Source organism: Tiliqua scincoides, chromosome 5 (genome assembly GCF_035046505.1).
Source record: "Tiliqua scincoides isolate rTilSci1 chromosome 5, rTilSci1.hap2, whole genome shotgun sequence".
Taxonomy (NCBI): Eukaryota; Metazoa; Chordata; class Lepidosauria; order Squamata; family Scincidae; genus Tiliqua; species Tiliqua scincoides.
This window is the reverse complement of record NC_089825.1, coordinates 76,977,154-77,002,856: the sequence shown is the minus strand read 5'-3', so window position 1 is coordinate 77,002,856 and position 25,703 is coordinate 76,977,154. Positions and strand designations below refer to the sequence as shown.

Here is a 25,703-nt window from a genome sequence, read left to right as displayed (position 1 = left end):
GATCACTGAGTGACACATGTTGGGGTCAAGGTTAGTCTCCCAGAAGGAGGGGGAGGGAGAGAGTGCAGATAAGAGGGAGAGAGCAGAGTCTGAGCGCTCCCCTTCCCTACCAGCGTGCAAGCTCACCTATGTGCTCCCAGTCAGAGCACAGAGTGTTCTGCTTTGCAGAACTGATGGCCTCTGGCCTTGGAACGCATGCAAACAAGAATGATGGCTGCCCCTTTAATATCCGAGGCCCCACTTTTCCCTCAAACCAGCACAACCATTTTGAAGTGAGGAAGCAACCCTTGGTTTTGCCCTAATGGAACTTCATTGTGTTGCTCATGAAGGCAACAGTCTGGACTCTTTTTATGCTGCTGTGACAATACTATACAAGCACATGCACACCCTGCTCACTGGAGATTTCATTTCATGCAACTGGTGAAGGGCCCTGCAGTCCACAAAAGCTTAGTGTGAAATAAATGTGGTACACAGTTACAGCACAAGCTGATGCAGGTCTAGTCAGAAGTAAGTCCCATTGTGTTCTATGAGGCTCCCCTCCGACTGGATACACACTTTCTACTCCCAAGAAAGTGTGTATCCAATCCTATTGCAGCCTTAGAGCCCAATCCTGAGCTCATCTGCAAGGCCAGCACTGGGCTACTGCCGGGCGGGCACCCGTCCTCATGGACCTCCAAGCCACAGCATGGTAAGCGGGGGCAGCGAGGAGGCATTCCGGGGAGGGGGGAAGCAGGGGGGAGGCAGGTGGAGGATGGAGAGAGGGCAGGCGGGAGGCATGCTGGGGGGAGGGAGCAGGGAGGCAGGAGGCGGGTCCAGCTCCACCAAATCCTGGCTGTTCATGTAGGGCTCGGTGCCCTACACAAATGCCTTTACTTTACCGTCGACCTTTTGGTCAGTGGTAAAGTGAGTAGCCCCATTGCGGGGCTGCTTCCCTTACCCGGGGGAAGGGGACAAAAGTTCCCTTCTCCTGAGGCATTGCCCGTGGCAGGCTGAGGTGTGTAGGATGCTGCAGCCGCGCGCCCCGGGCAGCTCAGGATTGGGCTGCCCTACTTGAAAGTGCCACAGGACTCTTTATTGTTATTGCTGCTACAGGCAAACATGGCTACCTATCTGTCTGTGACAATTCTGTGTAAAGTTTAAATGTAGATAAGCGCCAGTGACCTTTCACAACAGCTGCAGTAGATGATAACACAGCCTTCCTACTTTTGTGGATTAGTGTCTGTAGCGAGAGGAAACCATGGTCTCTATTCAAGCAAATCTAACCCAATGGAATCGAATTCTCTGAAGATTGCGAATTCGACAGTGTCGTGGTCAATTCTTCCTCTGAAGTTCCCTAAAGCTTTTAACTGCTGATTTTAACAGGGATTTAAATCTACTGCTACTTGATTTTATTGCTGCTTTATCGTCTTTTATTGCTTTATATGTGTTTTATCATTTTATTTGCTTGTTGGTAGCCAACTGAGCAGGAAAGGAGAGCCCACCAGAAAGAAATACTGAAGAAAGTAGTGACGAATGCACGGGTGGGCAAACATTTTGGCAGGAGGGCCGTATCATCTCTCTGACACTGTGTTGGGGGGCCAGGGAAAAAAAGAATTAATTTACATTTCAAATTTGAATATATTTACAAACATTTACAAAAAGGAAAACTTCTATGAGACAAAACTTATGAATTTTACTGAGCTTATTTGATTATGTTCATCCATCGTTTTCGAAGAAGACCTCGACATCTAACGGGTTGTGGACTGTCCACGGTGTGTCCACATGTGATTAATAAGGCGGATACGAGCACGGAATGTTCTGCCACATGTCAGGCAGACATGTGTAGGGATCACAGTTGCAGCATTTGCAGCTCTGGCTTTACGGAGTGCACGCTTCTCTTGTGCTATGGTTGTCCTTCTGGCTTCAGATGCCTGACAGCCTTGGTGGATCAGTGTGCACCATGTCGATCGGTCTTGTGCCAGGATTTCCCAGCTGGTGGTGTCAATATCCAAGAACTTGAGAGAAGCTTTCAGCAATATAAAATCGCTTCTTTTGTCCCCCATGCGATCGCTTTCCTTGAGACAGCTCACCATATAAGAGCTGTTTAGGGATGTGGTGGTTTATTTATGCTGAGCTTATTTATAATACACATGAAAACTATAATACAGGCATGTAGAACCACATGAGAACTATGAACTGTTTGCCACACATCTCTTGCACAGTGAAAACATACAGAGCAAACCAGAAAAACACGGAGACATAAATTGTTCAGAGGCAATTGGAAAGGGGTTAAAATAATGCCCAGGGAAAAGCAGAAAACACACTGAGACTATAAAAAGCCTTGCTGTAACTCAGGCCACAGCTTGCATCTGGCAGTTGCGACTGGCAGTTGTGGTCCAGCATGGGCTCCAACGATCTATGATGGGCCAGAGACTCATTGGAGACTGGGGGCTCCCTGCAGGTTGGATTGGAGGTCCCTGAGGGTCACGAATGGCCCACAGGCCCGGGATTTGCCCATCCCTGGTCTAATGGTTAGCACTCAAGCACCTCTTCCTTCCTTCCATTTCATTCATTTCCTGGGTCAGCAACTGAATGGAGGGAAAGATTAGTGGATAGAATACCACAACCCCAGGCTGAGACAAGGCAGAGGGGGGCTATCTGGGGAAAAGCCACCCATTCCAGGACAGCATGGAACCCTACAAGTTCTAATTTAAAATAATATTAGTGCCCATGATTATCCAGTGAATTAACAATGAATATAGACAACAGGCAAAGAGTGAAAATATTTTTATTAATTATTTTTTATTAAAACTTTTTATTAAAAAATAGCTTTCATTAAAACTTCAAAAGAAAAAGGAATTAAACATAAATAAAATAAATAAATAAAACAAGGGATGCTTATTGATGTGGCCATGTGCAAAGAGAAACATTTGGAAAAGATCACAAAATACAAAGACCTGGAAATTGAAATACAGTGCCTTTGGGAAAAGTAAAAAATACCAACCCTGCTATCATTGGTACACTAAAACCCCAAGGCCCTTAAGAAATATCTGGCCAATATAGGCACTGACAAGATAGCAGCTGAACAACAGCAACAAGCTGCACTACTAGGAACATCAGATATTATATGGCAATATCTCACTAGTTCTTAAACTCTTGGGTACAATTCAAACTAGTGAGCATTCAAAAGTTCTAGTCTAAACATTGGGTGGGCTGTCACACCACTGATGATGATGATGATGATGATGATGATGACATCCCAGCAGCTTTTAGGCTGCTGAACCAGCGCAGTAGCTTCTGGGGAATTAGAAGCAGGGCTTTTTTTCTAATGGAACGTGGGGGGACGGAGTTCCGGCACCTTTTTGCAGGGGCCCCTCCCCTTTGGAGGCATTCCAGGAGGGGGGGAGCAAAATAGAGGCATTTGCTGGGTGGGTGCTGGGGGGTGCAGGGCGGGTGGACACCTGGCCCCTGCCTGACCGCACAACAACCCCCTCCTGCCCCCATCTCCAAGCTCTCGCCTGAGCCCAGCCCGCCTCCCCTCCCCCCGCGCTCTGCTTCCCAGCACAGCTTCCAAGCCGGTGGAGGGGGTGGGGGACACACGCTGATGCCGAGGAGGAGGACGGACAGCCAGCCAGCCAGGGAGACGAGCTGCGGCACCCATGGAATGCCCAGGTACTGGCTTGGCGGAGGAGGAGGGGAAGGAAGCTGGCTGGTGCAGCCCCCGTGCCAATCTGCAGCACGAGCCTAGGCATGTCTGCTCAGAAGTATGTCTCATTGTGCTCAATGGGGCTTGCTCCTGGGAAAGGGTGCATAGCCTTGCAGCCTGAGAGCCCAAGCATGTCTACTCAGAAGTAAGTTTCATTGTGTTCAATGGGGCTTACTCCCAGGAAAGTCATAGCCTTGCAGCCTGAGTAGACAGGCAGAGGAGGGGCTCTGTGGCTGCAGTCCTCTCCACACTTTCTTGGGAGGAAGCCCCACTGCCTCTAATGGGACTGACTTCTGAGTAGACAGGCACAGGATTGGGCCCTGAGGCTGCCATCCTATCCACAGTAAGCCCCATTCACTAAAGTGGACTTCTGAGTAGACATGCATAGGATTGGGCTCTTAGGCTGCAATCCTAGGCACTTTCCTGGGAGTAAGCTCCATTGACTAGAATGAGAGTTACTTCAGAGTAGACATACCTAGGATTGGGCTCTTAAAATCCTGGCAGAGATATATATCTGCACCTGTTTTCACATGCTAAGGGCAGGTGAAAAGGGATTCTACATGTGTACAATGTGTGTCCAGCCTTGCCAGAGATCCACCTCATCCTTCCCCCACAAGCATGCCCTCTGCCAGCAGCATTTGCAGCCCCTCTCCAGCAATGCACAGCAGCTGCTCAGGGCAGCAGAGAACATACAATTGCATGCCAAGCGCCTTCCCAAAGACACAGAGTATTCTGATACCTGAATTAAATCATATTTAATAGCTTGTTTACAAACGTAGCTGTTTCTATGTGCACCTAAGGACCCCTCTCATGTAAGAATTCCTTTTTTGTTCTTACTCCCACAGTTGCTTAGAGTAATTTTACTGTCAATCAATCAAACCTTTATTAGGCATAAAAATTAACACATAATATCTCTAAACAAACCAATATACAAATATATGTTAAAAAGCAAATAAAGATAAAGGTTAAAACACAACAATTTACTTGCACGGTAACTCCAGGTTGCTTAGGACCAACAGATTAGCCCTCTTCAAGTTACTCAGGTGTAAAAATTTCGCAACTGGAAGGGTCACGAGTTTAGAATCTCCCGCTAACAAAAATTGTAGGCAAGCATTCTCAGAAAGACCTTTTTTAGTTCTTAATAATGGGAGAAGGTACTGATCTCTAGGCACTTGATTTCCAACACAGTGCAAAACAATGTGTAAAAGACAGTCTACCTCTCTAAGGCCACAGTTACAGGCTCGTTCTTCCTTCGAGTAATTTTACTACATGGAACTCATGTAAGCCATTTTCCGGAATCCATTCACTGCTTCTTCTCCTTGAAGTAGTGCCACACTACATACTACACGCTACAAGTGCACCTGTACAGTATTTTTTTCCCATGTGTAGAAAAAGTAGCTAGGGGGAAGGGGATGTGGAGATTGACAGCCCAATCCTATGCATGTCTACTCAGAAGTAAGTTCATCTTTAAGGGGGAAGCACATAAAAAATATTTTATTTCTCCAATAAAAATGGTTTAAAAATAAATAAATAAATAAATAAATAAATAAATAAATAAAAGATTAACAAGTTGTGAGTTCCTGCACCTTTTTATTTACAAAAAAGCACTGATTAGAAGTGTCCAAATGTAAGGACAAATGGGAGGGGGGAATAGGGCATCATCACACAGGGTATAAATACTTCAATAAATAACAAACTGAAGTTCTTTTGGTAAAGAATGGTGACTTTCAGGCCAGTGCCAGAAGGTCCTGAGGGAAGTGAAAGGTTCTCTCATTTGTTGCACCAGTAGTAAGGTGGCTCCAACCAGTGGCATAGCTAAGCCATTTACTACCCAGTGCAAAGAACATTTTGTAGCCCCCCCCCAATGAAATCCAATTTAATTAATTAAATTGGGTCTTAAAGTGAGTGAGATTAGTTAATATTTTAGAAAAGCAAGCATTTGTTGAAAGTTAGGTTTGGGCCATAAGTAGTATGAATTAAAACTAAGTTGAGTTATATATTTATTTACCTATTTAATTTTTCATCCCACTTTCTTCTGAGGGGCACCCAAAGTGGCTAACAATGATTTGAACATATATACATCTAAAATAAAACTGTAAAATGCAATGTAAGGAGCAGGAGGTCTGGCTGAGTTGGTAGAGCTGCTGCCTTGTATGCCTGAAGATCTGAGGCTGCCAGTTTGAAACAACTGGAAGTACCAGAGAACTGACAGACCAGACTGGGAAGGAATCCAGCTGGAAGGAGGAGTTCTATGAAAGACTAAAACTATTCAATTGTAAAAATCCCTGGGGGGGGGGGGGTTTAGAACAGCCTGCCTATGTAAACCACCTTGGATTAAAGTTTGAGGAGAAATCTGACGACCAAAGAAAGGCGGTATATAAATACCTGTATGTATGTATGTATGTATGTATGTATGTATGTAAAAAAGCAGCAAACAATCACAGGCATAATGGATGAACACATAAGCACATAAAATACAATAAATCATAAAACCATCAATAACATTAGCAGGTGTCAGGTGCTAGAGAAGACTAAAATCAGAAGGCTTGGTGAAATAGAAATGCTCTTAGAGATCACTGGAGGCTTCTATAAAGGGAGGAAACCAAAGGGGCCCTCCTTCAAACCACCCACAAATCTAAAAGGCATATCTAATTTAGAGCCCAATCTTGTACCTGCCTACTCAGAAGTAAGTCCCATTATAGTCAATGGAGCTTACTCCCAGGAAAGTGTGCATTTACAGTTTAAGAGGTGCAGGGAGCTGGAGACAATGATAAGAGCCAACAGCTTACCTTTAGGAACTGGAATAGAATAGGGATCAATGAATTACAAATAAATGATGATGATTATTACTAAGAGGCCAGGCCAGGCCTGCTCTGAGTGTCAGGTACTGCTCAGTGCTCCTGGAGCTTTCCTGGAATACCTTGCCTTGCTCTCCTCTTCAGGTTCCTGTGCAGGGAACTCATCACAGCCAGCCAGTTAGCCAACTGAGAGCCCAATCCTATGCATGCCTACTTGGAAGTCAGTCCCATTATAGTCAATGGGACTTACTCCCAGGAAAGTGTGGATAAGATTGCAGCCTTGGAGCCCAATCCTATGCATGCCTACTTGGAAGTCAGTCCCATTATAGTCAATGGGACTTACTCCCAGGAAAGTGTGGATAAGATTGCAACCCCGGTGAGCAGCTTCGATTGGGCTGCAGTTGTCGGCACACACTGGCTCAACTTTTGCTCCCCTCCCTTGTGCTGGTCCCAGCTCCGAGTGTCTGGTTGCCAGCTCTCCCCTCCTGCCCGACAATGTTTGGAGCGGAAGATCTTGGCGCCCGAGGGAGCCCACCGCAACTGGCACGGGCGAGATCGCAGCCAGGAAGGCAGGGAGGTGGGAAGGCGAGGGGAGAACGGAAGAGGAGCAACATCAGGCAGTTCCCTCTTGGCTGCCAGTCCTCGCCTGCAGCCGAACCTAGGCTGCAGTTCTATGCAGTTTTTTGGGAGTAAGCCCCATTGACTATAACGGGACTTACTTCTGAGTAGGCATGCATAGGGCTGGGCTTCTCTCCTTTCTCCTTCCCTGTGCCTGTCTGGAGCTAAATTGTTGCCCCCGCCCCGCCCCCAGCAGGCAGCAGAGATCATCTTCTTGCTGGACATCGCAGCAGTCTCGGAGGGCAAGCAGCAGCAGACCACACAGTCCCCAGCTGCTGCCGCCATCTCAGCTGCTCCCCGCCCCGCCTAAGTCGCAGGGGGTGGGGAATGGCAGCCAGGAGCAAGTGAGTCGACTGTTGTCTCCTCTCTCCTGCTGCGTGCCTGCAGCAGCCTGTTTCCGCCTGTGTCTGCCTTGCAGCAGCCCCGTGGGCATTGCTGCCTGCGCGCTGTAGCCCCTGCACCCCCACCCTGTCGCCTGTAGCTACGCTACTGGCTCCAACACATTCTGGGGTATGCGTCTGTTTTGGAACAAATGGGAAACTGAACGGCCTGGGGCCCATTCCGAAGAATTTTCATTCATCAGAAAATTAATGCCTAAGAGGCCCAAATGGTGCATGAACCACATGGTCCATTCAGACCCCATTCATCTTCATAACTAACAGGCTATGGGCAATTGCCTTGTGGTGTTGCAGAGCAGCTGGAGTTTTTGCTTTAAAAAAGCAGACTTGCTTTTAAAGTTTTCAAGGAGCATCAGAGCTCCTTCTGGCAGCCCTGTCGTTGTTTTTTCCTTATAGTACTCTAAACCAGGGGTTCTCAAACCTCATGACACTCCTGAAAAATAATGTATAAATTTACATAACCCTCCCATACAACAGTTAGTTGCAACCTACACTTTGAAAACCACTTGAGTATGATATGGTCCATCCAACTCTTCAACCTTGGGGCCAGGACCCCAAAGGGGTCACAAAGCCTCAGTTGTGGGGTCGTGGCAACATGGGAATGAAAAAGGTTGAAGACCACTGGACTAGAGCACCACCAGGTAAAGGGGGAGGTATCTGGTATATCCCTTCAGGTACCAGGTGATTGTGCCCCAGTCATGCTCAGGTTCATGGCAATTGTGCTAAAATAGCTTTCACCAGTGGCAGGCAAAATGATAGCTTTTTCTGTTCTCTTTAATAAGAATATTTGGTTACCGTGAATAGTGCTGGGAGAGCATTATGGGGGGAGAGAATAGGCAGATAGGGTCCTGGGAAGGAGGCAGGATTGACAGTGGGATCCCCACTCTCAAACTTTATATATTGGAGTTGTGGTACAAAAAAGGTTGAAGACCACTGGCCTGCACTTACTGGCAGTGGCTTTCTGTAGTTTCAGAGAAGGGTCTTCCCAAGGCCTCTCTGGAGATTCCAGGGATGTAACCTACTTCTTCAGAGTTTTGCAACCCCCTTCCAATGGGGGTTTGAGAACCTTTGAGAACCCCAACTCTACACAGTTGCAGCCTCTGAGATATTGTGGTGAAAAAAGGTACAGTGGCTGCTAAATACTATTGCTAACCCTCCAGGATTATCATAGAATCATAAGAGTTGGAAGAGATCCACATGGTCATCTACTCCAACCCCCTTCCTGTCACAAGAAATCCTCCTAGAGCTTCTCCAGCAGGTGCCTGTCGAGCCTCTGCTTGAAGAACTCCAGTGAGGGAGAATCCACTACCTTCCTCTGTTCCCTCTGTGGCAATCTGTTCCACTGCCAACTGCCCTTACCGTCAAGAATTCCTTCCTGATGTCCAACCAGAATCTCCTCTGTTGCAGTTTGTACCTGCTGGAATTTGACCTGGAGTTTCCAGGAATTGGCATCCATCTCCAGCTGACCACTGGAACCAAACATGGAGATTTTAAGAGCCCCCTCCCCCCCCCATTTAATGACATCATATTGTCTTAGGAAAAAGAAAATCTCCAGGAATAGCTTCAGACAAAGTTGCCTACTCTCCTGTAAGTTCTAACACTCCTTTTCAACTTGCAAAGTACATAAGCAACTTAACGTGTACAAAAACATAAAAGCCAAACTGAGAAACCCTCACAAAATCACCACAATGTTAGTTCAAACCAGTCAGCCTTTCCTGGTTTAAGTGTACTTGATGCATATTAATTCTGTCTGGGGGGAATGGGTCACTATTCTTGGCTCATCCCCACCAAAGACCATGGTATAGTTCACATCTGCAAAGTCGTGACCTTAAGGACTGCATGCCATGGGAAAGAAACTGCCCCAAAGAGATCACTCCTTTGAAAGAGGCCTGTCTTGACCTTCTGCACATTCCCAGGAGCAACATTCATGGGGCATTTCCAAGTGCTTCAATTTGTAAAAAATATGGATATGCTGTCTGTGATAGGTTGGCCCTAGTTTTCTCCATAGTCACATGTGGGTTTTGCAGAATGACCTGATGTGACAGCAGTTCCAGCACTGCACTAAACTGACAGGACCCAGACCACAACTAGAGGAAACAAAATCGGGTCATAGGACTAAGAATCATGCAAACATCCTCCAATTCAGCCCTTGTAGTGAGTCTCTAGACCAGTGGTTCTCACACATTTAGCACCAGGACCCACTTTTTAGAATGAGAATCTGTCAGGACCCACCAGAAGTTATGTCATGACCGGAAGTGACATCATCAAGCAGGAAAATTTTTCTTACCCAGGAGTAAGTCCCATCGACTATCATTGTTAAAAGAATATACATAGTAGCTTATCAAAAGTACAGGTCTAACATTTCCCCAAATGCAGTCACATACCATGGTAGCAACAAATATATTAAAAATAAAATATTGAAGTGAAAGGGGACCCACCTGAAATTGGCTTGTGACCCACCTAGTGGGTCCTGACCCACAGTTTTGAGAAACTCTGCTCTAGACCAATCTTTTTCATGCCATAAGAAAGAAAGAAAGAAAATGGGGACCCATCATTGATCCCACCCCCCTCCCGGGACCCAATCTGCACACCCCCACCCCATTACCACCCACTCCCTGCCCCCGCAGGCCATAGTAGGGAAGGCTCTTTTTGAACTTAGCACAACCAATTTTCTCATCAAGATAATAAGTCTGATAATAAGTCCCATCAAGATAATAAGTTTTATCTTGTCAAGATAAAAAGTCTCTTGACTTCTATATCAGTGCTGGACTGGCTACTACAGAGTAACATAGGATGACATGCAGCAGACAGCAAAGTATAACAGTGGAGCAAGGCTCAGTAACAATTCTATGTATGTAAGCAATGTGTCAAGACCTTCACGTGTGGAATGCTGACCCATATGCAACCCTCTGCCCCCATACTGCACCATGCCACTTCAACAGTATGACTTGGCATAATTGTCAGCCATTTTTGTTTTTCTAAGTTGCTGTGATCCCACAAATATGGCTTTGCAACCCCATGTAGTGGAATGTGCAAGATTCCCCAAGGTGTGGTACCAACAGTGGCCCCTTGCCCAGGCCTGGGAAGTATGGGGTTAAAACCTAGGCTTTTAGCAGTGGGTGTGCTGCACAGCTCCAGCCACTAGAGGCAGGCAGGTAATTACAGGCTGCTTATAAGCTCCAGGAAAGTTGAACAAGTAGTTTAATTTTGGAGCCTGGACTTTGTTTCACTGCAAATTAAGTTTTAAGCAGCTCAACCTCTTTCTAGATTTGGGGATTGACATGGCAATCTGCCAGATGTTCCCTCAATTTATGCTCCAAATTCTGAAGTATTCAGGCTCTCATGTCTTTTGATATATATAGATGGGCCCTTATGCATCCTTTAATAGTATCCCTTAAAGGGCTTTACTGACATATAAAGAGTAATTACACTGCATACACTTGAGGGACTGCCTTCTTTCATACAATCCTACCTGTCCTGTAAGGCCCTTCTGACTGTGCTGCCACCAGCAGAGATCAGGGGGATGGAGGCTAAAATAGGACCTTCTCAGTGGTGGGTTCTTGTTTATGGAATTCCCTTCCCCTGGAATTATAAATGGCAGTGGCAAATGTCCCCCTCCCCATGCCCAGGGCAAAGGTCTGTGATAGTACCTCCCGAGATAGTACCCCCCCACTCACTAGATCACAACGGAGCCTCGCACAACTCCAGGAACCATTGGGGAAACGTTCTGAGGCTTCGCCGTGGTCTTAAACTATACTTCCGGGAAACCAGAAGTATAGTTTCCGACCATGTTGGGAGCCTCAGGCAGGCTTCCCACTTGGTCCTAGCATCACAAGGGCTCAGCGCCCAGGGCATTTGCCCCATTTATAAAGCGCTGGGTTTGTTACTGAAAAATGGCTCCCTCTTTGGAAACCTTTTCTTGGGGGCTCAAGACCTTTTTATTCAGGAAAGCTTTTGACTGACATTGTGGGGTGACATTTTTAATGAGATGGATTTTAATAGTTGTGTGATTCTGTTCTGTTTTAATGTTTTGACCTTTTTATACTTAATGTTTTTAGCATTGTTTTAACTTATTAGTACTGGTATTATCTTGTAAGCCGCCTTGAATCCCCTTGAGTGTAGGGGATTCTTCTTCTACTTCTTCAAACATTAAACAAACAAACAAATTCTAGGATTTCCACAGCAAATAGTGTAACTTTGAGTGGGCTTGAGCCCCAGCACCTCTCATTTTAGGAATGCAACACTTTGGCTCTATTTTTAGAAGTGGCAGGAGAGGATTGCTTATAGGGCAGAAAAGGTCACATATCATGGAATTTGACCCCATGGTTGTTTTTGGTTTTGGGGAGAACCCAGATCTATTCTTGGAAACATTCTTCCCTGCATCCCACACTATTGCTGTTACTAGGAAACAACAGTGGAATCTTAAAGGCTATCTCTTTAGAGAGCCCTTTTGTCTTTATTTATTTGTACAAGGAATTTCGGCCTCTGAGTCACAGACCCACAAACCCATCTGGCCTGGCTAATAGAATGTGGCTGTCCCCCAACAGAAACACACACACGTGTTCCAGTCCCACACTAGAAAGGGGAAAATTAAAATGCCTAGAGAAATTCAAGCTTGTTTCATAGTGGGACTCATTGATTGATGGGAGTGCTTGAAGCTGATTAAGTGGTCCCCATCCCTGCTAACTGGGCAAGGAGACACTTTTTCAAGTGTTGTTCCTATATATTTAGCAGGGGGAGAATAACTGCCCCTTTTCACTCCAGCACAAGGTCTTTTCTAATGACTGTTGCTGGTGTTCTTCTGCATCTTTTTAGACTGTGAGCCCTTTTGGGTCATGGGGTCATTTAATTATTTGATCTTGTTTGTAAACTGTTTTCTGAACTTGTTTTGTTGAAAAGCGCTATATAAATATTCTCAAAAATGATTAATCATAATTATAAAAGGTCAAGACAGCTGTGTTAGGTATTCACTTGCAGGACAATATTTTATCCATCACTTTTCTTTAGGTGGAAAAACAGAATTAGGAGAACATATAATCATGTTTCCAGCTCTTTTCTCCAGATTTGTTTCAAATCCGGTCTAGAATGCCAAGGAAGGGCATCTTGACTCCACTTAGAAGTGCTGCTGAAGCAGAGAGGCCAGCTCAGGCTGTGTTGTGACAGTGTGGGCCTTGCAACTAAAAATGCTGGTCCAGTGCAGCCTCTCTGCATACCTTAGGAGAGCCAGGGTGCGGTCTGTGGCACTCTGTCTGAGTAATTGAACTGGTGATAAAGGAAGCTTCTGAGATTAATACATTACTTGCTAGTTCTAAGAAAAGGTTTCCCAGAAAGCATCTGGAATGGGCCTAGCCCAGTGCTTTTCAGCTGCTGAGTGGATCAAGTACTGTTGATAAGCAAGTTCAGAGACCAGCAGCCTTTAACCCATCTCGTAATGGCACATGGGAGGGTCAGGAGGTTGTGGTGGTGCAGTAGCTTTGCTGCAGGAGAAATCCTCCCTACAGGGGGACGATGTGGTAAGTACTGCAAGTGCCACAACACACTGTGTAAGTGGCCTCTCCCACTCCCTGTTGGAGCCCTTCCCAGCAGCAATGGCAATGCACAGTCACTTGTCACTGGCTCCAATGGTGAGTGGGACAGGCTGCTTACATGCTGTGTTGCAGCGCCTGCAGTAGTTACCACCCCCATAGCTATGCCACTGGTCCAAGCACAAATGTAATTTTAAAAAATTGGCTTTGGGAACCTATTTTCCTTTCCAACTTCTTTTCTTTTCCAGCTAGAGGTCAACCATTCATTGGACTTGTTTAAACTATGCCTGCCTTAATCACCAAGTTAGTGCTGAGGAAATGTCACCAGCGGCTGAGTTGCACAGTCCTGATCTCTGTGTTCAGGCGTCATTTCTCTGGGGCCTCATACTAACTTGTGACATGTCCCTTTCCCACGATCCCTCCTCCAGAAAGGGATTCTTGTTTGGAAGAACTGGAGGGTTGATTGGCATCATTTGGCTTCTTTTGGTCATTTGGTTTCAGCTCCTTATGTTTCTAATGTAAGAAGCCTAATTTGTACTAGGCTCCTTATTTAGATGCATAGCCAGGCATGGCAGAATGCATATTGTCTACTGCAATGACCATGATTTGTCCTACCAACATCCCAGACTCTGGTCATTTTAACTCTGAACTAAACACCCTAGCCTCTGGTCTCCATCTTGCCTAAGACAATATTGATAGCCAGGAAAATAGTTTATGCCAAAACATGAAAGCTTCCTAGCTCCTAACTGGCTGCTCTAAACCAGGGCACATCCTGAAGAACTCACTTTGAAAGGCTGGGCAGGAGAGAGTAATGCTGAATCTCTCCAGTAGCTCATGGAATTGAAAAAGGAAGGCAGGGAGAACATAACCAACTATGTATCTTCTCCTTGCTCTCCCATATGGCAAGACAGGACAAGAATTCCAGTTTCACTGTTTTGCATCACTCCCCAGCTCAAAGCAGCTGGAATGTTCATGCTGTGTGAAATTGCACATGCATGCATGAAACAGCAAGGCTCCCAAGAAAAGGGAATGGAGGAATATTTATTTTTATTTATTTATTTTATTAATTTATACCCCGCCTTTTTGCCCAAGGGGCACACAAGGCGGCTTACAACTCCTTAAGCTAGATGAAAGGAAGAAAAAAAGATGGCTGATGGTTGGTTATTCTGGGTTGTTGTTTTTTTTAAGTTTTAAAATTTGAATTTAAATTTAAAACTGCAATGCATCTGCACTTAAATCACTGTTCCTGCCTGCACTGGAATGCAGTATTTGGACTGGGAAGATATTTGAAGGGGAAATACAGCCATTTCTGCCCAAAGTTGCAAATAAGCAACAGGGTTCAAATGGGCTGGGCAGAAATGGATTAAGATCTGATCTGTGGTACAGCCTGAAGGGTGTTTTGTATGGGGGATGTTCCGTTGGGAATCCAAACCAGCTTCAGCCCTCATTCTAACCTGCAATACTAACTCAATACTTGCCATGCACTGTCCATGAATGGGTCTGTCCTTGTGGCCTTACCATCTCACCTCTCTTTCTGCTGCCTTTGTTCATTTCACTTTGGGCAAGAGATCAATCTCCAGTTATGGCCATTCTCCATCTGACTTACTGTAAAAGGGTGCTTTGTGCCACAGGGATATCAAATCTGACAGTACTGCACACAATTCTCTGAGAGGAATATTTTACAGATAGAAAGGTGTGTTCTAGTAAACAGCTTAATCTGTGACAGGGGTTTGCTTGATAATATATTTTTGGCATCAGGACTCTAACTGATGCCAAAGAGGTTAAAAGAAAAGATGTTTCAGACCTCATTGATAAATTAAAGATCAATAAGTCACCGGGCCCTGATGGCATCCACCCAAGAGTTATTAAGGAATTGAAGAATGAAGTTGCAGATCTCTTGAATAAGGTATGCAACTTGTCCCTCAAAACGGCCACTGTGCCAGAAGATTGGAGGATAGCAAATGTCACGCCTATTTTTAAAAAGGGAAAGAGGGGGGACCCGGAAACTATAGGCCAGTCAGCCTAACATCCATAACGGGTAAGATGGTGGAATGCCTCATCAAAGATAGGATCTCAAAACACATAGATGAACAGGCCTTACTGAGGGAGAGTCAGCATGGCTTCTGTAAGGGTAAGTCTTGCCTCACGAACCTTATAGAATTCTTTGAAAAGGTCAACAGGCATGTGGATATGGGAGAACCCGTGGACATTATCTATCTGGACTTTCAGAAGGCGTTTGACATGGTCCCTCACCAAAGGCTACTGAAAAAACTCCACAGTCAAGGAATTAGAGGACAGGTCCTCTCATGGATTGAGAACTGGTTGGAGGCCAGGAAGCAGAGAGTGGGTGTCAATGGGCAATTTTCACAATGGAGAGAGGTGAAAAGCGGTGTGCCCCAAGGATCTGTCCTGGGACCGGTGCTTTTCAACCTCTTCATAAATGACCTGGAGACAGGGTTGAGCAGTGAAGTGGCTACGTTTGCAGACGACACCAAACTTTTCCGAGTTGTGAAGACCAGAAGTGATTGTGAGGAGCTCCAGAAGGATCTCTCCAGACTGGCAGAATGTGCAGCAAAATGGCAGATGTGCTTCAATGTCAGTAAGTGTAAAGTCATGCACATTGGGGCAAAAAATCAAAACTTTAGATATAGGCTGATGGGTTCTGAGCTGTCTGTGACAGATCAGGAGAGAGATCTTGGGGGGGGTGGACAGGTCGATGAAAGTGTCGACCCAATGTGCGGCGGCAGTGAAGAAGGCCAATTCTATGCTTGGGATCATTAGGAAGGGTATTGAGAACAAAACGGCTAGTATTATAATGCTGTTGTACAAATCGATGGTAAGGCCACACCTGGAGTATTGTGTCCAGTTCTGGTTCATCTCAAAAAAGACATAGTGGAAATGGAAAAGGTGCAAAAGAGAGCGACTAAGATGATTACGGGGCTGGGGCACCTTCCTTATGAGGAAAGGCTATGGCGTTTGGGCCTCTTCAGCCTAGAAAAGAGACGCCTGAGGGGGGACATGATTGAGACATACAAAATTATGCAGGGGATGGACAGAGTGGATAGGGAGATGCTCTTTACACTCTCACATAATACCAGAACCAGGGGACATCCACTAAAATTGAGTGTTGGGCGGGTTAGGACAGACAAAAGAAAATATTTCTTTACTCAGCGTGTGGTCGGTCTGTGGAACTCCTTGCCACAGGATGTGGTGCTGGCGTCTAGCCTAGACGCCTTTAAAAGGGGATTGGACAAGTTTCTGGAGGAAAAATCCATTACAGGGTACAAGCCATGATGTGTATGCGCAACCTCCTGATTTTAGAAATGGGTTATGTCAGAATGCCAGATGCAAGGGAGGGCACCAGGATGAGGTCTCTTGTTATCTGGTGTGCTCCCTGGGGCATTTGGTGGGCCGCTGTGAGATACAGGAAGCTGGACTAGATGGGCCTATGGCCTGATCCAGTGGGGCTGTTCTTATGTTCTTATGTTCTTAGTTCTGAAAGACATGAAATTATAAGAGGATCATGTCTCTGACCATGTGCAGAGTGTCTTTCCTTCAGTAGTGAGCAACACAGCTAGTTTATGCATAACATTGACTAGAGGCTGTGATATGATTAGAAGTCACAGTTTTCTAAGAAGTGTAGAGCCTCATGTTGTATAAATTAAGCACCACAAACCATTCTCCCCATCCCCTTCAATGAGTGACAGAATCACCAAAGCCTGGAAACGTACTTTTTGGCATGAACTAATCACCCACTGTATAGATACTGAATGTACTATGAATGTTTCATCAGTTACATGTAGTAATGAAAGAGGGTAGAAAGAGACTGGAGCAGAACCCTAGAAAAATGCTACAAATGTTAGTTTTAATTAAACAGTTCTGGTTTAATGCTGAGGTCATTTTGTAATCTATATTTAATAACTACTTCATAAAAGCCCTAGAAGGCATTCAGATGAGTAGGCAATGCAGGCTCTTCTTGCTGTAGTCTAGATATGACTATATGAACATTATGTTAGTGCCCTAGAGCAGGGTCTCCAAAGGTTTTGGCCAAAGGACTGCATCAAATATCTGGCCCAGTGTCAAGGACCAGAAAAAATAATTTGAAATATAAAATGCAAATAAATACATTAGAGATGGAACTTAGATGAATGAATAAATGAATGAGCTCAAATTTCCAGGATTTCTCCAAGCACCAACACACACCCCAGGAAAAAAAAGGCACACACTTAAATTGACCCCCATTCCCCCCCCCCCACAAGCACAGCTCTAGTTGTGTTTGGTCAGCTGGGCCAGAGGCTCTCAGGGGACCAGAGGCTGGCCACGGGCCAGATAGAGGCTTGCCACAGGCCGCATCTGGCCCCTGGGCCGGGGTTTGGAGACTCCTGCCCTAGAGCAAAGATTGTGTAGGGGCCAGCTGGGATTTCTTCAGCTAAGGGCAATGCAGCCCCGAGGTAAGGGAGCAAACATTTTGTTACCTTGAGGAGGCCTCCTTGGCTACCTCCCCATTGCAGGATGCAGCACATGCCCCATTCAGGGTGACCAGATGTCATAACCGCAAAAGAGGACTAGGTATTCCAAAATGTAGGACGTTCAAGAGAAATATAGGACATGACAAAATAAAAGCTAAAACATTTGTATATTGATTTCATGTGGTTAATTTACACGCTATATTACTTATTATTAAATGTAAAGCTATATTACATATAATTTATTACATATAATTTATTAATTACAAGAAGGTTATGCACTGCCTGCAGGAGCTGCTGACAGAGAAACAGAGGACATTTAAATTCTTTTCCAGGACATGAGGCTAAAAAAGAGGACATGTCCTGAAAAAAGAGGACATCTGGTCACCCTGGCCCCATGGGCATGGCTGCATTGGTGCTGGAAGGTTGGACAGGATTAGGCCCTTAGGTGCTTCTGGAACAAGTGAAGTGGAAGAGTAGCGTCACAGGTTCACTTATGGTTAAACAGGGAAGGGGGAAGCACTGCCCTGATTAATTCATTTTAAAATGTTTTCAAATGCAAGGTGACCTGTTCTTAGTTTGCCAATGAAACAGACAATTTTTTTTATTAATAACAAAAATATCTGGATACAAATATAGAAATATGGAATGCATACAAAAAAAAGAAAAAACCTCACATTTCTGGGCATTAAACATGACCAGCCATTTTGAGGCTGTGGTAGGCCATGGAGGGATTAACCATCTCTACATCCTCCCCACCATCCTTCCTGTAGTGATGGAAAATCCCCATAATGCAGTTAGGGACATTTACCTGAACTTTAATCACCAGCTAGTTGCACTGAGATGTTCCCCTGGGGTATGAATAATTGTGGTGATGGGCACAGATGCCTTGGGATTGCCCAAGGGCTTATCCTTCCCTGCTTCTTTATTGCTGAAGAATGAAGACACAAGACATGACCCATATGATTCCCTTTCCCTCCCTTGCAACAATGTGCCAGCATGCTCCCATTTGGAGAATCCCATCCAGTCAGCCGGTAACCGATTTTCTTGGTGGTGAAAAAGAGTGCAGGTTTGCCTCTTTAGGGACATGCCTTGCCTGATATCTGCCCTATTGGCAGCAGTGGGAACTAACAGTGGGGTGCCTGATTAGTATCAATCTCACCCTGAATCCAGCAGGGATCATAAGGCAAACATGGACCCACATTGACCAACCAACCCAGAATCCCTAGATACCAGCATCATCATGAACACTGTTCTTCGGCCCTTGAAGTCTTGCACTGTAGCATTTCGTTTGCTGAAGTTCACAAAAGTCCCAGCCCCCACAACTATACAGTCTTCTTGTTCTGCTTGCTGAGCAGCTGGGAGACACAGTAGGGGACGAGGGCAACGGCTGCTAGGGGCACAGCAGCGCTCTTGCAAAAAGAGAGCATGTAAAAGAGCATCTCCATCTTGGCAGGTGGCTTGAAAGAGTCAAAGAGGTGCAAGATGATGAGGGAGGCCCCGATGCAGCCCAGTCGGAAGGACAACCGCTGTCCTTCTTTCCTTTTGCAACTCTCCATGTACATTGGGGAATTGAGGGCCAGGCCCAGTCCAAAGAGAACCCCCAAGTTGCGCAGGAGGCCAGCAAAAGGGGTTGTGTCGAGGTGGACCCACTCAGGATGATCACACCACCTCTTGGCCTTCTCCAGAGTCCAGAGGAGGTCCACGCCCATCATCTTGAGCAGCAAATAAAAGCCCAGGGCAAAGGAGAAGAGGAAGAGAGTGGTGCCTGCATACTTCCGCAGGCTGGCATTGTAGATGGAGTGTATATGCTGGAAAGACTCGGCAACCAGCATGCCTGGATTGGGAATAGAAAGCAGAGCAGGTCAGGTAATTCCTACTGCCAACGTATTGAAAATCAAATACTGTAAGGTAGATATTTAGTTTGCAAAATAGCGGAGGACTTTTGCAAGTGAAACAAAGTCCCAGGACATACCCGGCAGTCACAGACATGCCTCAAGAGGTGTGCAGGTATGAATTATGAGACATCTCATAATTTCATTTTGGAGCCTACTCCAAATTTTGCATGGATTAGCTATCATCAGGTAGCAGAAGAATAGTTTATTTGTCTGCCAAACAGTGGATGGTGATGTTGGTGGTTCCCTATTAGAATCTGGTCTCTTTGTGAGGCTGTATGGCTGCAAAGACTAATGAGCTCAACGGCTGCAGCCTTGCAGTACTGTATTGTTTGTTGGTTTACTCAGTTTTAACCCTCTTTTTTTCTCCCAAAAGGGCACCCAAAACAGCTTACCAAAAAAAAAAAAATCATAAAATATTATTTAGAACAGTTATTACAATATTCCATTAAAATATCACTGAACATTGAAAATAAACTTTAAAAACTTACAATAGAAACACAAAACTAGCAACAGGACTTTTTAAGAAAGGGCAAAACATGTAAAATCGAATCCGCCTGGCAAATAATTTATATATATTATTTAAAAGGCAGCAAACTCAGAAGGCTTATTTGAAAAGTCTTTCGGCACCACTAGAAAGCCTCTTAGGAGGGAGCAGTTCATAAACTATGAGGGAGAATGGTGCCACTATTGAGAAGGCCCTATTTTTTGCCACGTCCATGGGCTCTTAAAAGGGCCTTCTTCTTTGACCAGAGGGGACAAGCCAGATTGCACAGAAGTAAGCGATCTTTCAAATACCCTGGCCCCAAGCCATACAGAGTTTTAAAGGTCAAAACCAGCACTTTAAACTGGGCCGGGAAACAAATTAGTAACCAATGCATCCGTCAAAGCAGTGGCCTGACAGTGTTGAACCACCTATATCTTTAACATGCTTAGGTAACAACTGTGAGTTAAATGTAGAGAGCATATGTAGCATTGTGACCAGAGTGCTGGACTTGGATCAGGAAGACCCAGGCTAAATTACGACTCAGCCAAGATGCTTTCTGCCTAACTTACCCCACAGCAAGTTGGGGGCAGAGCTAAATATAAAGCGCTATGCCCCTTAGAGGAAGGGTGCTATAAAAACAGTGATAGATGAAATGCACAAGAGCCAACACTGACCTGAGAAGACACCAGCGATGACTTGGTGAGGGAAATGGGCAGCCAGGAAGACACGGGAGAGACAGACACAGACTTGGACGGCCCAAAATGCGGTCCACAGTACTGCCTGCAAAAGGCTGAAAAAGGAGACAGAGAAGAACGTGAGGGTGAGCATAGGCAAGCAAGACAGCATGCCTTCTTGTCTGACACTCCCTGAGCTCAGTTGCTTGGTCAAAAGGTATTTTCTACCTTTGCCACCTGGATGCTGGGACACTGGACTTTGGGCATCTTGCTATTTGGACATTCAATGAGACTCTACATTCAGCCTCTGTGGGACTTCAGGCAAAGACAACCATAATATAAAAATAGAGCTCAGAGCATATTGCTAAGAATTAGGGTGAGCATGGCTATGGTGCAGCCTTGCAAACGAAATGACAGATGTGGGGCATCTCAGAGGATGAGCTGTTGGTCTTTGCCATGCTTCAAGCAGGTTGTCTGCCTTTTTAAACTTCTAAAACACCATGAATGTGCATGACTCTCTGTTCATTCATGGCCCAATTCATTGGAAAGAAAAAGCAAGCCTTTTTATAAGTGCAGAACTGCTCCAGAGAAGGAGAAAACATTTCTTGTGACAGCATCAGTGCCATCCAGAGCTGGATCCTGCTTCAGCCAGGCAGAAACCACATTTTGCCAGAGTAGCACCGTGGGGAGGAACAGGCATGTTTGTGCGCTGATCACAGTGAGGTTGTTTCCAGAGCAACCCTACTGCTCTGATATGGAGCACTTGTCTTCACCCAGAGCCAAGTGAGACAGATTCTCTTCCCCAACCTGCTTTTTATTTCAGGCCATGCTGACAATATGGGTGATAACACCATTTACACATGGACTCTCTTTGTTCACTCTTGGCCAGTGGCATAGCTAAGGGGAGGCAGAGGGGTACATTGTCCTGGTTACCATGCCTTGAAAGGGGTGCCAACCTGCACCCCCAACCATGGATCCCGAAGCAGACGGACACCCAGACGGACGTCTGGGAGGAGTTCTGAGGAGGCCTCAGAAAGGTACTTCTGGTTTTCGCTGAGGCTTCCTGATGCCCCCAGGGGGTGTTGAAATGTTTGTGCCCCCACGTGCCAGATGCCTTAGCTATGCCACTTCTCTTGGCATCATCACTTTTTCCTGATCACCAGCAACCCGATAGTTGGGAGAAAGCCATGGGTTGCCTGGAGACTCCGTTTGTGGCCCTGGGGTTGGCCCAGTTCAGCAGGAGGAAACTGGTGGTTTAAAGTGAGCTCCCACTCTCTTCCTTTCTATGATCTGCAGTCTGCAGGATTGGGACTACGGGGTGACTGCTTTCTTGCCTAACCATTTGAGACTGAACACCAGGGGACACAAAGGCTGCTTGCTTGGCCTTTTAGTATTGGAAGCACCTGGATCAAAATGTGCCTGACTGTACATTTTAAAATACATTCTCCTTGAAGCACAAGACATTTCCACCACTTCCCTCTTCTTGTTCAGAGTCAAAAGAGATGTGACATTTAATGCATGTTTACTTCTCTATCTCATTCCTTTTTTAAAAAAAAAAATCCCCACAAGTCTTTTTTCTTTCTCTCATCAGACGCGCAATCACACTGCATTCACTCAGGTTCCCGGAGGACTCTCCAATCATGGATCAGCACTTAATACTTAACTTTAACACTATCAGCTAAATTAACATTTAACTATTGAGACTACTGAAACTCATAGAGAAGTACTCAATTATCCAATAATCTCAGGCAGGAAAGTGGCCAAGGGTTCAGTCCAACAGCTTTCTGTCCCTGCTGTTGAATATAAAGAGGAACAACATGCATAAAAATACCGAAAAGCAGAGGCACATGCAACAGAAGACCAGATCACTACTCACTCAAGTGGGATCCCACAAGTGGAACTATTATTAATGTCACATCTGTTTTGACCCCCAAGTATGTCTTTTATTATTACTTCAGCTGCTGCTGCTTACCGATGCTTCCACAATGGCTGCTTATTCCCCAAGATGATGGAGAGAATGGCTGTTACCATCACATAGTACACACCGGCTGAACCCATTGCATGACCAGAGGGGCTGCCTAAAATAAAGACAAGCATTAGAGACCTTGCATCTAAAAACCACAGGTCATTTTCAAGCTTTTCCAGAAAGATGCCACTAGAAAAGTGGTTCCCAAACTTTTTAGCTTCGGAATTCACATTAAAAAAAGTTTACCAGCCACTCAAGCATCTTTGGCTATAATGGTGATTGGACAGCAGTGCTCCCCCAAGTAGCAGGTTGTTTAACCCTTGATGCTAATGTGCCTTGTCAGTTTTGCAACCCCCAAAAACTGGGCCACAGACCCACAGATTCGGAACTGCTGAGCAAAACCTTTCCAAGTCATCACTGTGATGCACATTTTTGAAAAAACAAAATGTGTGAAATGATGTGACATAGAGCACAATCCTAACCAACTTTCCAGCACTGGCATAGCTGTGCCAGTGGGGCATGTGCTGCATCCTGCAGTTGGGGGGCAGTCATGGAGGCCTCCTCAAGGTACGGCCATGTTTGTTCCCTTACCTCACAGTCGCATTGCCCTGATGTCAGTGCTGGAAAGTTGGTTAGGACTATATGAGCCCCACATATCCCATTCAGACATAACATTCCTCCCCTTGGAGGCTACCAGAATCAAAGCCAAAGCAGCATTTTCTGGAACAGCTGCATGTGGTACAGTAGCATCTCTAGGAGGGTGTGGGGTGGGTGTGCAGACCGCACTGGGTGATGCGCTCAGGAGGTGACAGTAAGGCCATTGGGGGGGCAAGAGCCCCCACCAGCAGTGCATATGCCTTGTCAATTGTCAAAAACTGGTGGTGCTCCTAGACAAATTTAGCACCTTGTTAGTGTGCCATAAGATGAAAAAGTCTGGAAATCACTGCTTTAGAAGGATAAAAAGTCTGATAACTTGGAAGCGGGTTCCGAAATCAGGCTCCTCCTCCCCACCCCGTTTCCATCTCTCTGGGTGCTCAGCAGTTGACAACAATACCTAAACTGGGCATGTACAATGCAGCCAGGCTAAAAGGTTAAAAAGATGCTTCACTACTTTAAGTACAAGACAGTCACACTCATCTAAGGGAGACACTAGCCTAGCCCCCATCATAGCCCATTGCACCCCACCCTGCCTGCTGTACTACTGCTGCAGCTGCAGTTGCCATCCCTGCCTTGGCTATAGGTCCTTTGAAGTCTCACCTGGGCCAGTCTCACAGGTAACGGGGAACTGCTGGATTGCAGGGGCTGAGGTGTTGTGGTAGAAACTGGTCTCATGCACCCACCAGTATGGTCTCTGGCCGAACAGGATCCTGCAAGGAAAGGGAATAGGATTATTAGGGGCATTGGGAGCCTATGAGGATTTGCAACAGGCAATGTGGTAGATATTCCCTTTAACAGACTTGGTTAGGGCCAAAAGATAATTCCACAAATTCACTCAAAGTCTTGTGAGCATGTAGATAAACAGGTGAACTAGGAGACACCTGGGCAAAGGGTCACATTCATGGTGTCTGGTGCTGGAAAGAAACAGAAGTAGGGCAGGCCCATCCATTTGGTAAACAGATATTTGTCCTAGATGCTAGCTCCAAAAATAATTACAAACCACCAGCCATACTACTCAAGTAAACTAGGGATAACTGAGGATCTTTCCTCCCATTCCTGGGACCCAGGAAAAGAGCACATCAAGCTAAGGTTGAACTTAAAGGGAAGATGATGGAAAAGGGCAGGCAGAAGCATAGGGCAGAAAGAAGGCAAGGGTAGTCAGGCAGTAGCCTGATCAGTAACCACAATGGTTATTTTATTAAATAGATAGGCTAGAAGCCAGGCCCTTTGAGCTGCAAGATCATCCTTTCTTTTCCAAATGTACGTGAGCTAGCTATGGTTACTGAATGGTGAGGGAAAGCTGTAAAGGCACATGTGCAAAATCACTCCAACCATGTAACATTTCATGTGGCAGGGCTGAGTCCAGGCAAGGAAGCCCTGCATTCATGTGAAAAGCAGACAGGCTACTCACCACTTGAAGACAAGGTTCAGCCAGTCACCAATCACAGCCACCCAAATAAGCCTGATCCCAACTGCTTGGCAGAGGTGGAACCAGATGGGGAAGAGGACAAAGAAGGTGTTCCGGAGGTCAGCAGCAAAAGAAATAAAGAGGAACCAATCCTGGGATCCTGGGTAGCTTGCTTGGAGATAGTGCGTCGCCTGGATGCCTGAGTGGTGGAGAATGTCCATGCTGGCTTCCATTCTGTCACTGGGTGAGCGACAAGCTATTTTGGTCAGTGCTGAGATTGCACTGCGCTGTTCACCAGCTCTCTCTGCCTTTTATCCCCTCCGATGTCTGGTAGGTTGAGCTTTGGACCCAAAATCAGTTTGGTCTCAAAAACAACTCTTGGTCAAAGGTGCTTCCCTTCCCCACATCTGCTCAGGACAAACAAGTTAAAGCAACTTACATAAAGGGGACAAGCAGGCCATCCAAAACAGCCTGATGCCATCGTGCAGAAAGTGTGTTAATTCTTCACAGTGTCATAATCACGTTCATATTACGTTTTCTTTCCACCCCACCTCTTTCCATCATTGATTTGGGTCTGTATGCTGCACCTCACATGGAATTACATGGGACTCTTGTGACAGGGGAATATGATTCTCTGAGTTGAATGTGCCCAGATGCTAGTACAGCTCATTGAGTGGGTAACTTGTGACTCAGTATTACCTCACTCTCCCCTAAAGTGTAGAGGTGACTGCAGCCAGGGACGTGTAGTGGGTGGGAAGGCAGGTGAGGCAGAGTCTCCCCACTGGAGTCCTTTGAAAAGCGCTGTTGCTGTTTGAGGCACCCAAACACCTACAACCCACACGCAGAGCACGTGGGTTGTGGGTTCTTGAGTGCCTCACATGGCAGCAGTGCTTTTCAAAGGACTCTGGTGGGGAGGTTCTGCCTCACCTGCCTCCCCACCCACCACACGTCTCTGACTGCAGCACTTAACATCTTTGAACAATTCAATGAGACACCCAATATATCAGAAAGCAACCATGTGAAATGGTTATCAGCCAGGAACGCTGGCCAGTCAGTGCTTTCGTTAAACCAATTTTGCTCCAGGACTGGTCCAAGACCAAATGCCGCCTAAGATGGCACACAAATT

At 45.8% G+C, this 25,703-nt stretch overlaps 2 protein-coding genes across 2 annotated transcripts in view; both read right to left on the bottom strand.

The window, feature by feature from the left end:
* Positions 1 to 11,231, bottom strand: part of RPL27 (ribosomal protein L27) — a 120,503-nt gene extending 109,272 nt beyond the window's left edge. The window contains exon 1 of the mRNA XM_066628590.1: positions 11,228 to 11,231. The gene's annotated coding sequence lies outside the window, so the exon portion shown is untranslated. The remainder of the gene's footprint in view (positions 1 to 11,227) is intronic.
* Positions 11,232 to 18,095: 6,864 nt separating this feature from the next.
* Positions 18,096 to 24,850, bottom strand: LOC136651528 (glucose-6-phosphatase catalytic subunit 1-like). Its single transcript, XM_066628017.1, has 5 exons — positions 24,581 to 24,850; positions 23,770 to 23,879; positions 22,519 to 22,624; positions 20,547 to 20,662; positions 18,096 to 19,327 (listed from the first exon to the last, which is right to left on the bottom strand). The coding sequence occupies exons 1-5, from the start codon at positions 24,808 to 24,810 to the stop codon at positions 18,816 to 18,818; spliced, it is 1,074 nt and encodes a 357-aa protein (XP_066484114.1). The 5' UTR covers positions 24,811 to 24,850; the 3' UTR covers positions 18,096 to 18,815.
* Positions 24,851 to 25,703: the final 853 nt, after the last annotated feature.

Bases quoted from the DNA above. Each gene is read 5' to 3' on its own strand.
- LOC136651528 (XM_066628017.1), bottom strand. From the start codon at position 24,810: ATGGAAGCCAGCATGGACATTCTCCACCACTCAGGCATCCAGGCGACG. The intron at 23,880-24,580 runs GTGAGTAGCCTG...CTTTCCTTGCAG, and splicing joins CTGAACCTTGTCTTCAAGTG to GATCCTGTTCGGCCAGAGAC. The intron at 22,625-23,769 runs GTGAGACTTCAA...TCTTTATTTTAG, and splicing joins TACCTGTGAGACTGGCCCAG to GCAGCCCCTCTGGTCATGCA.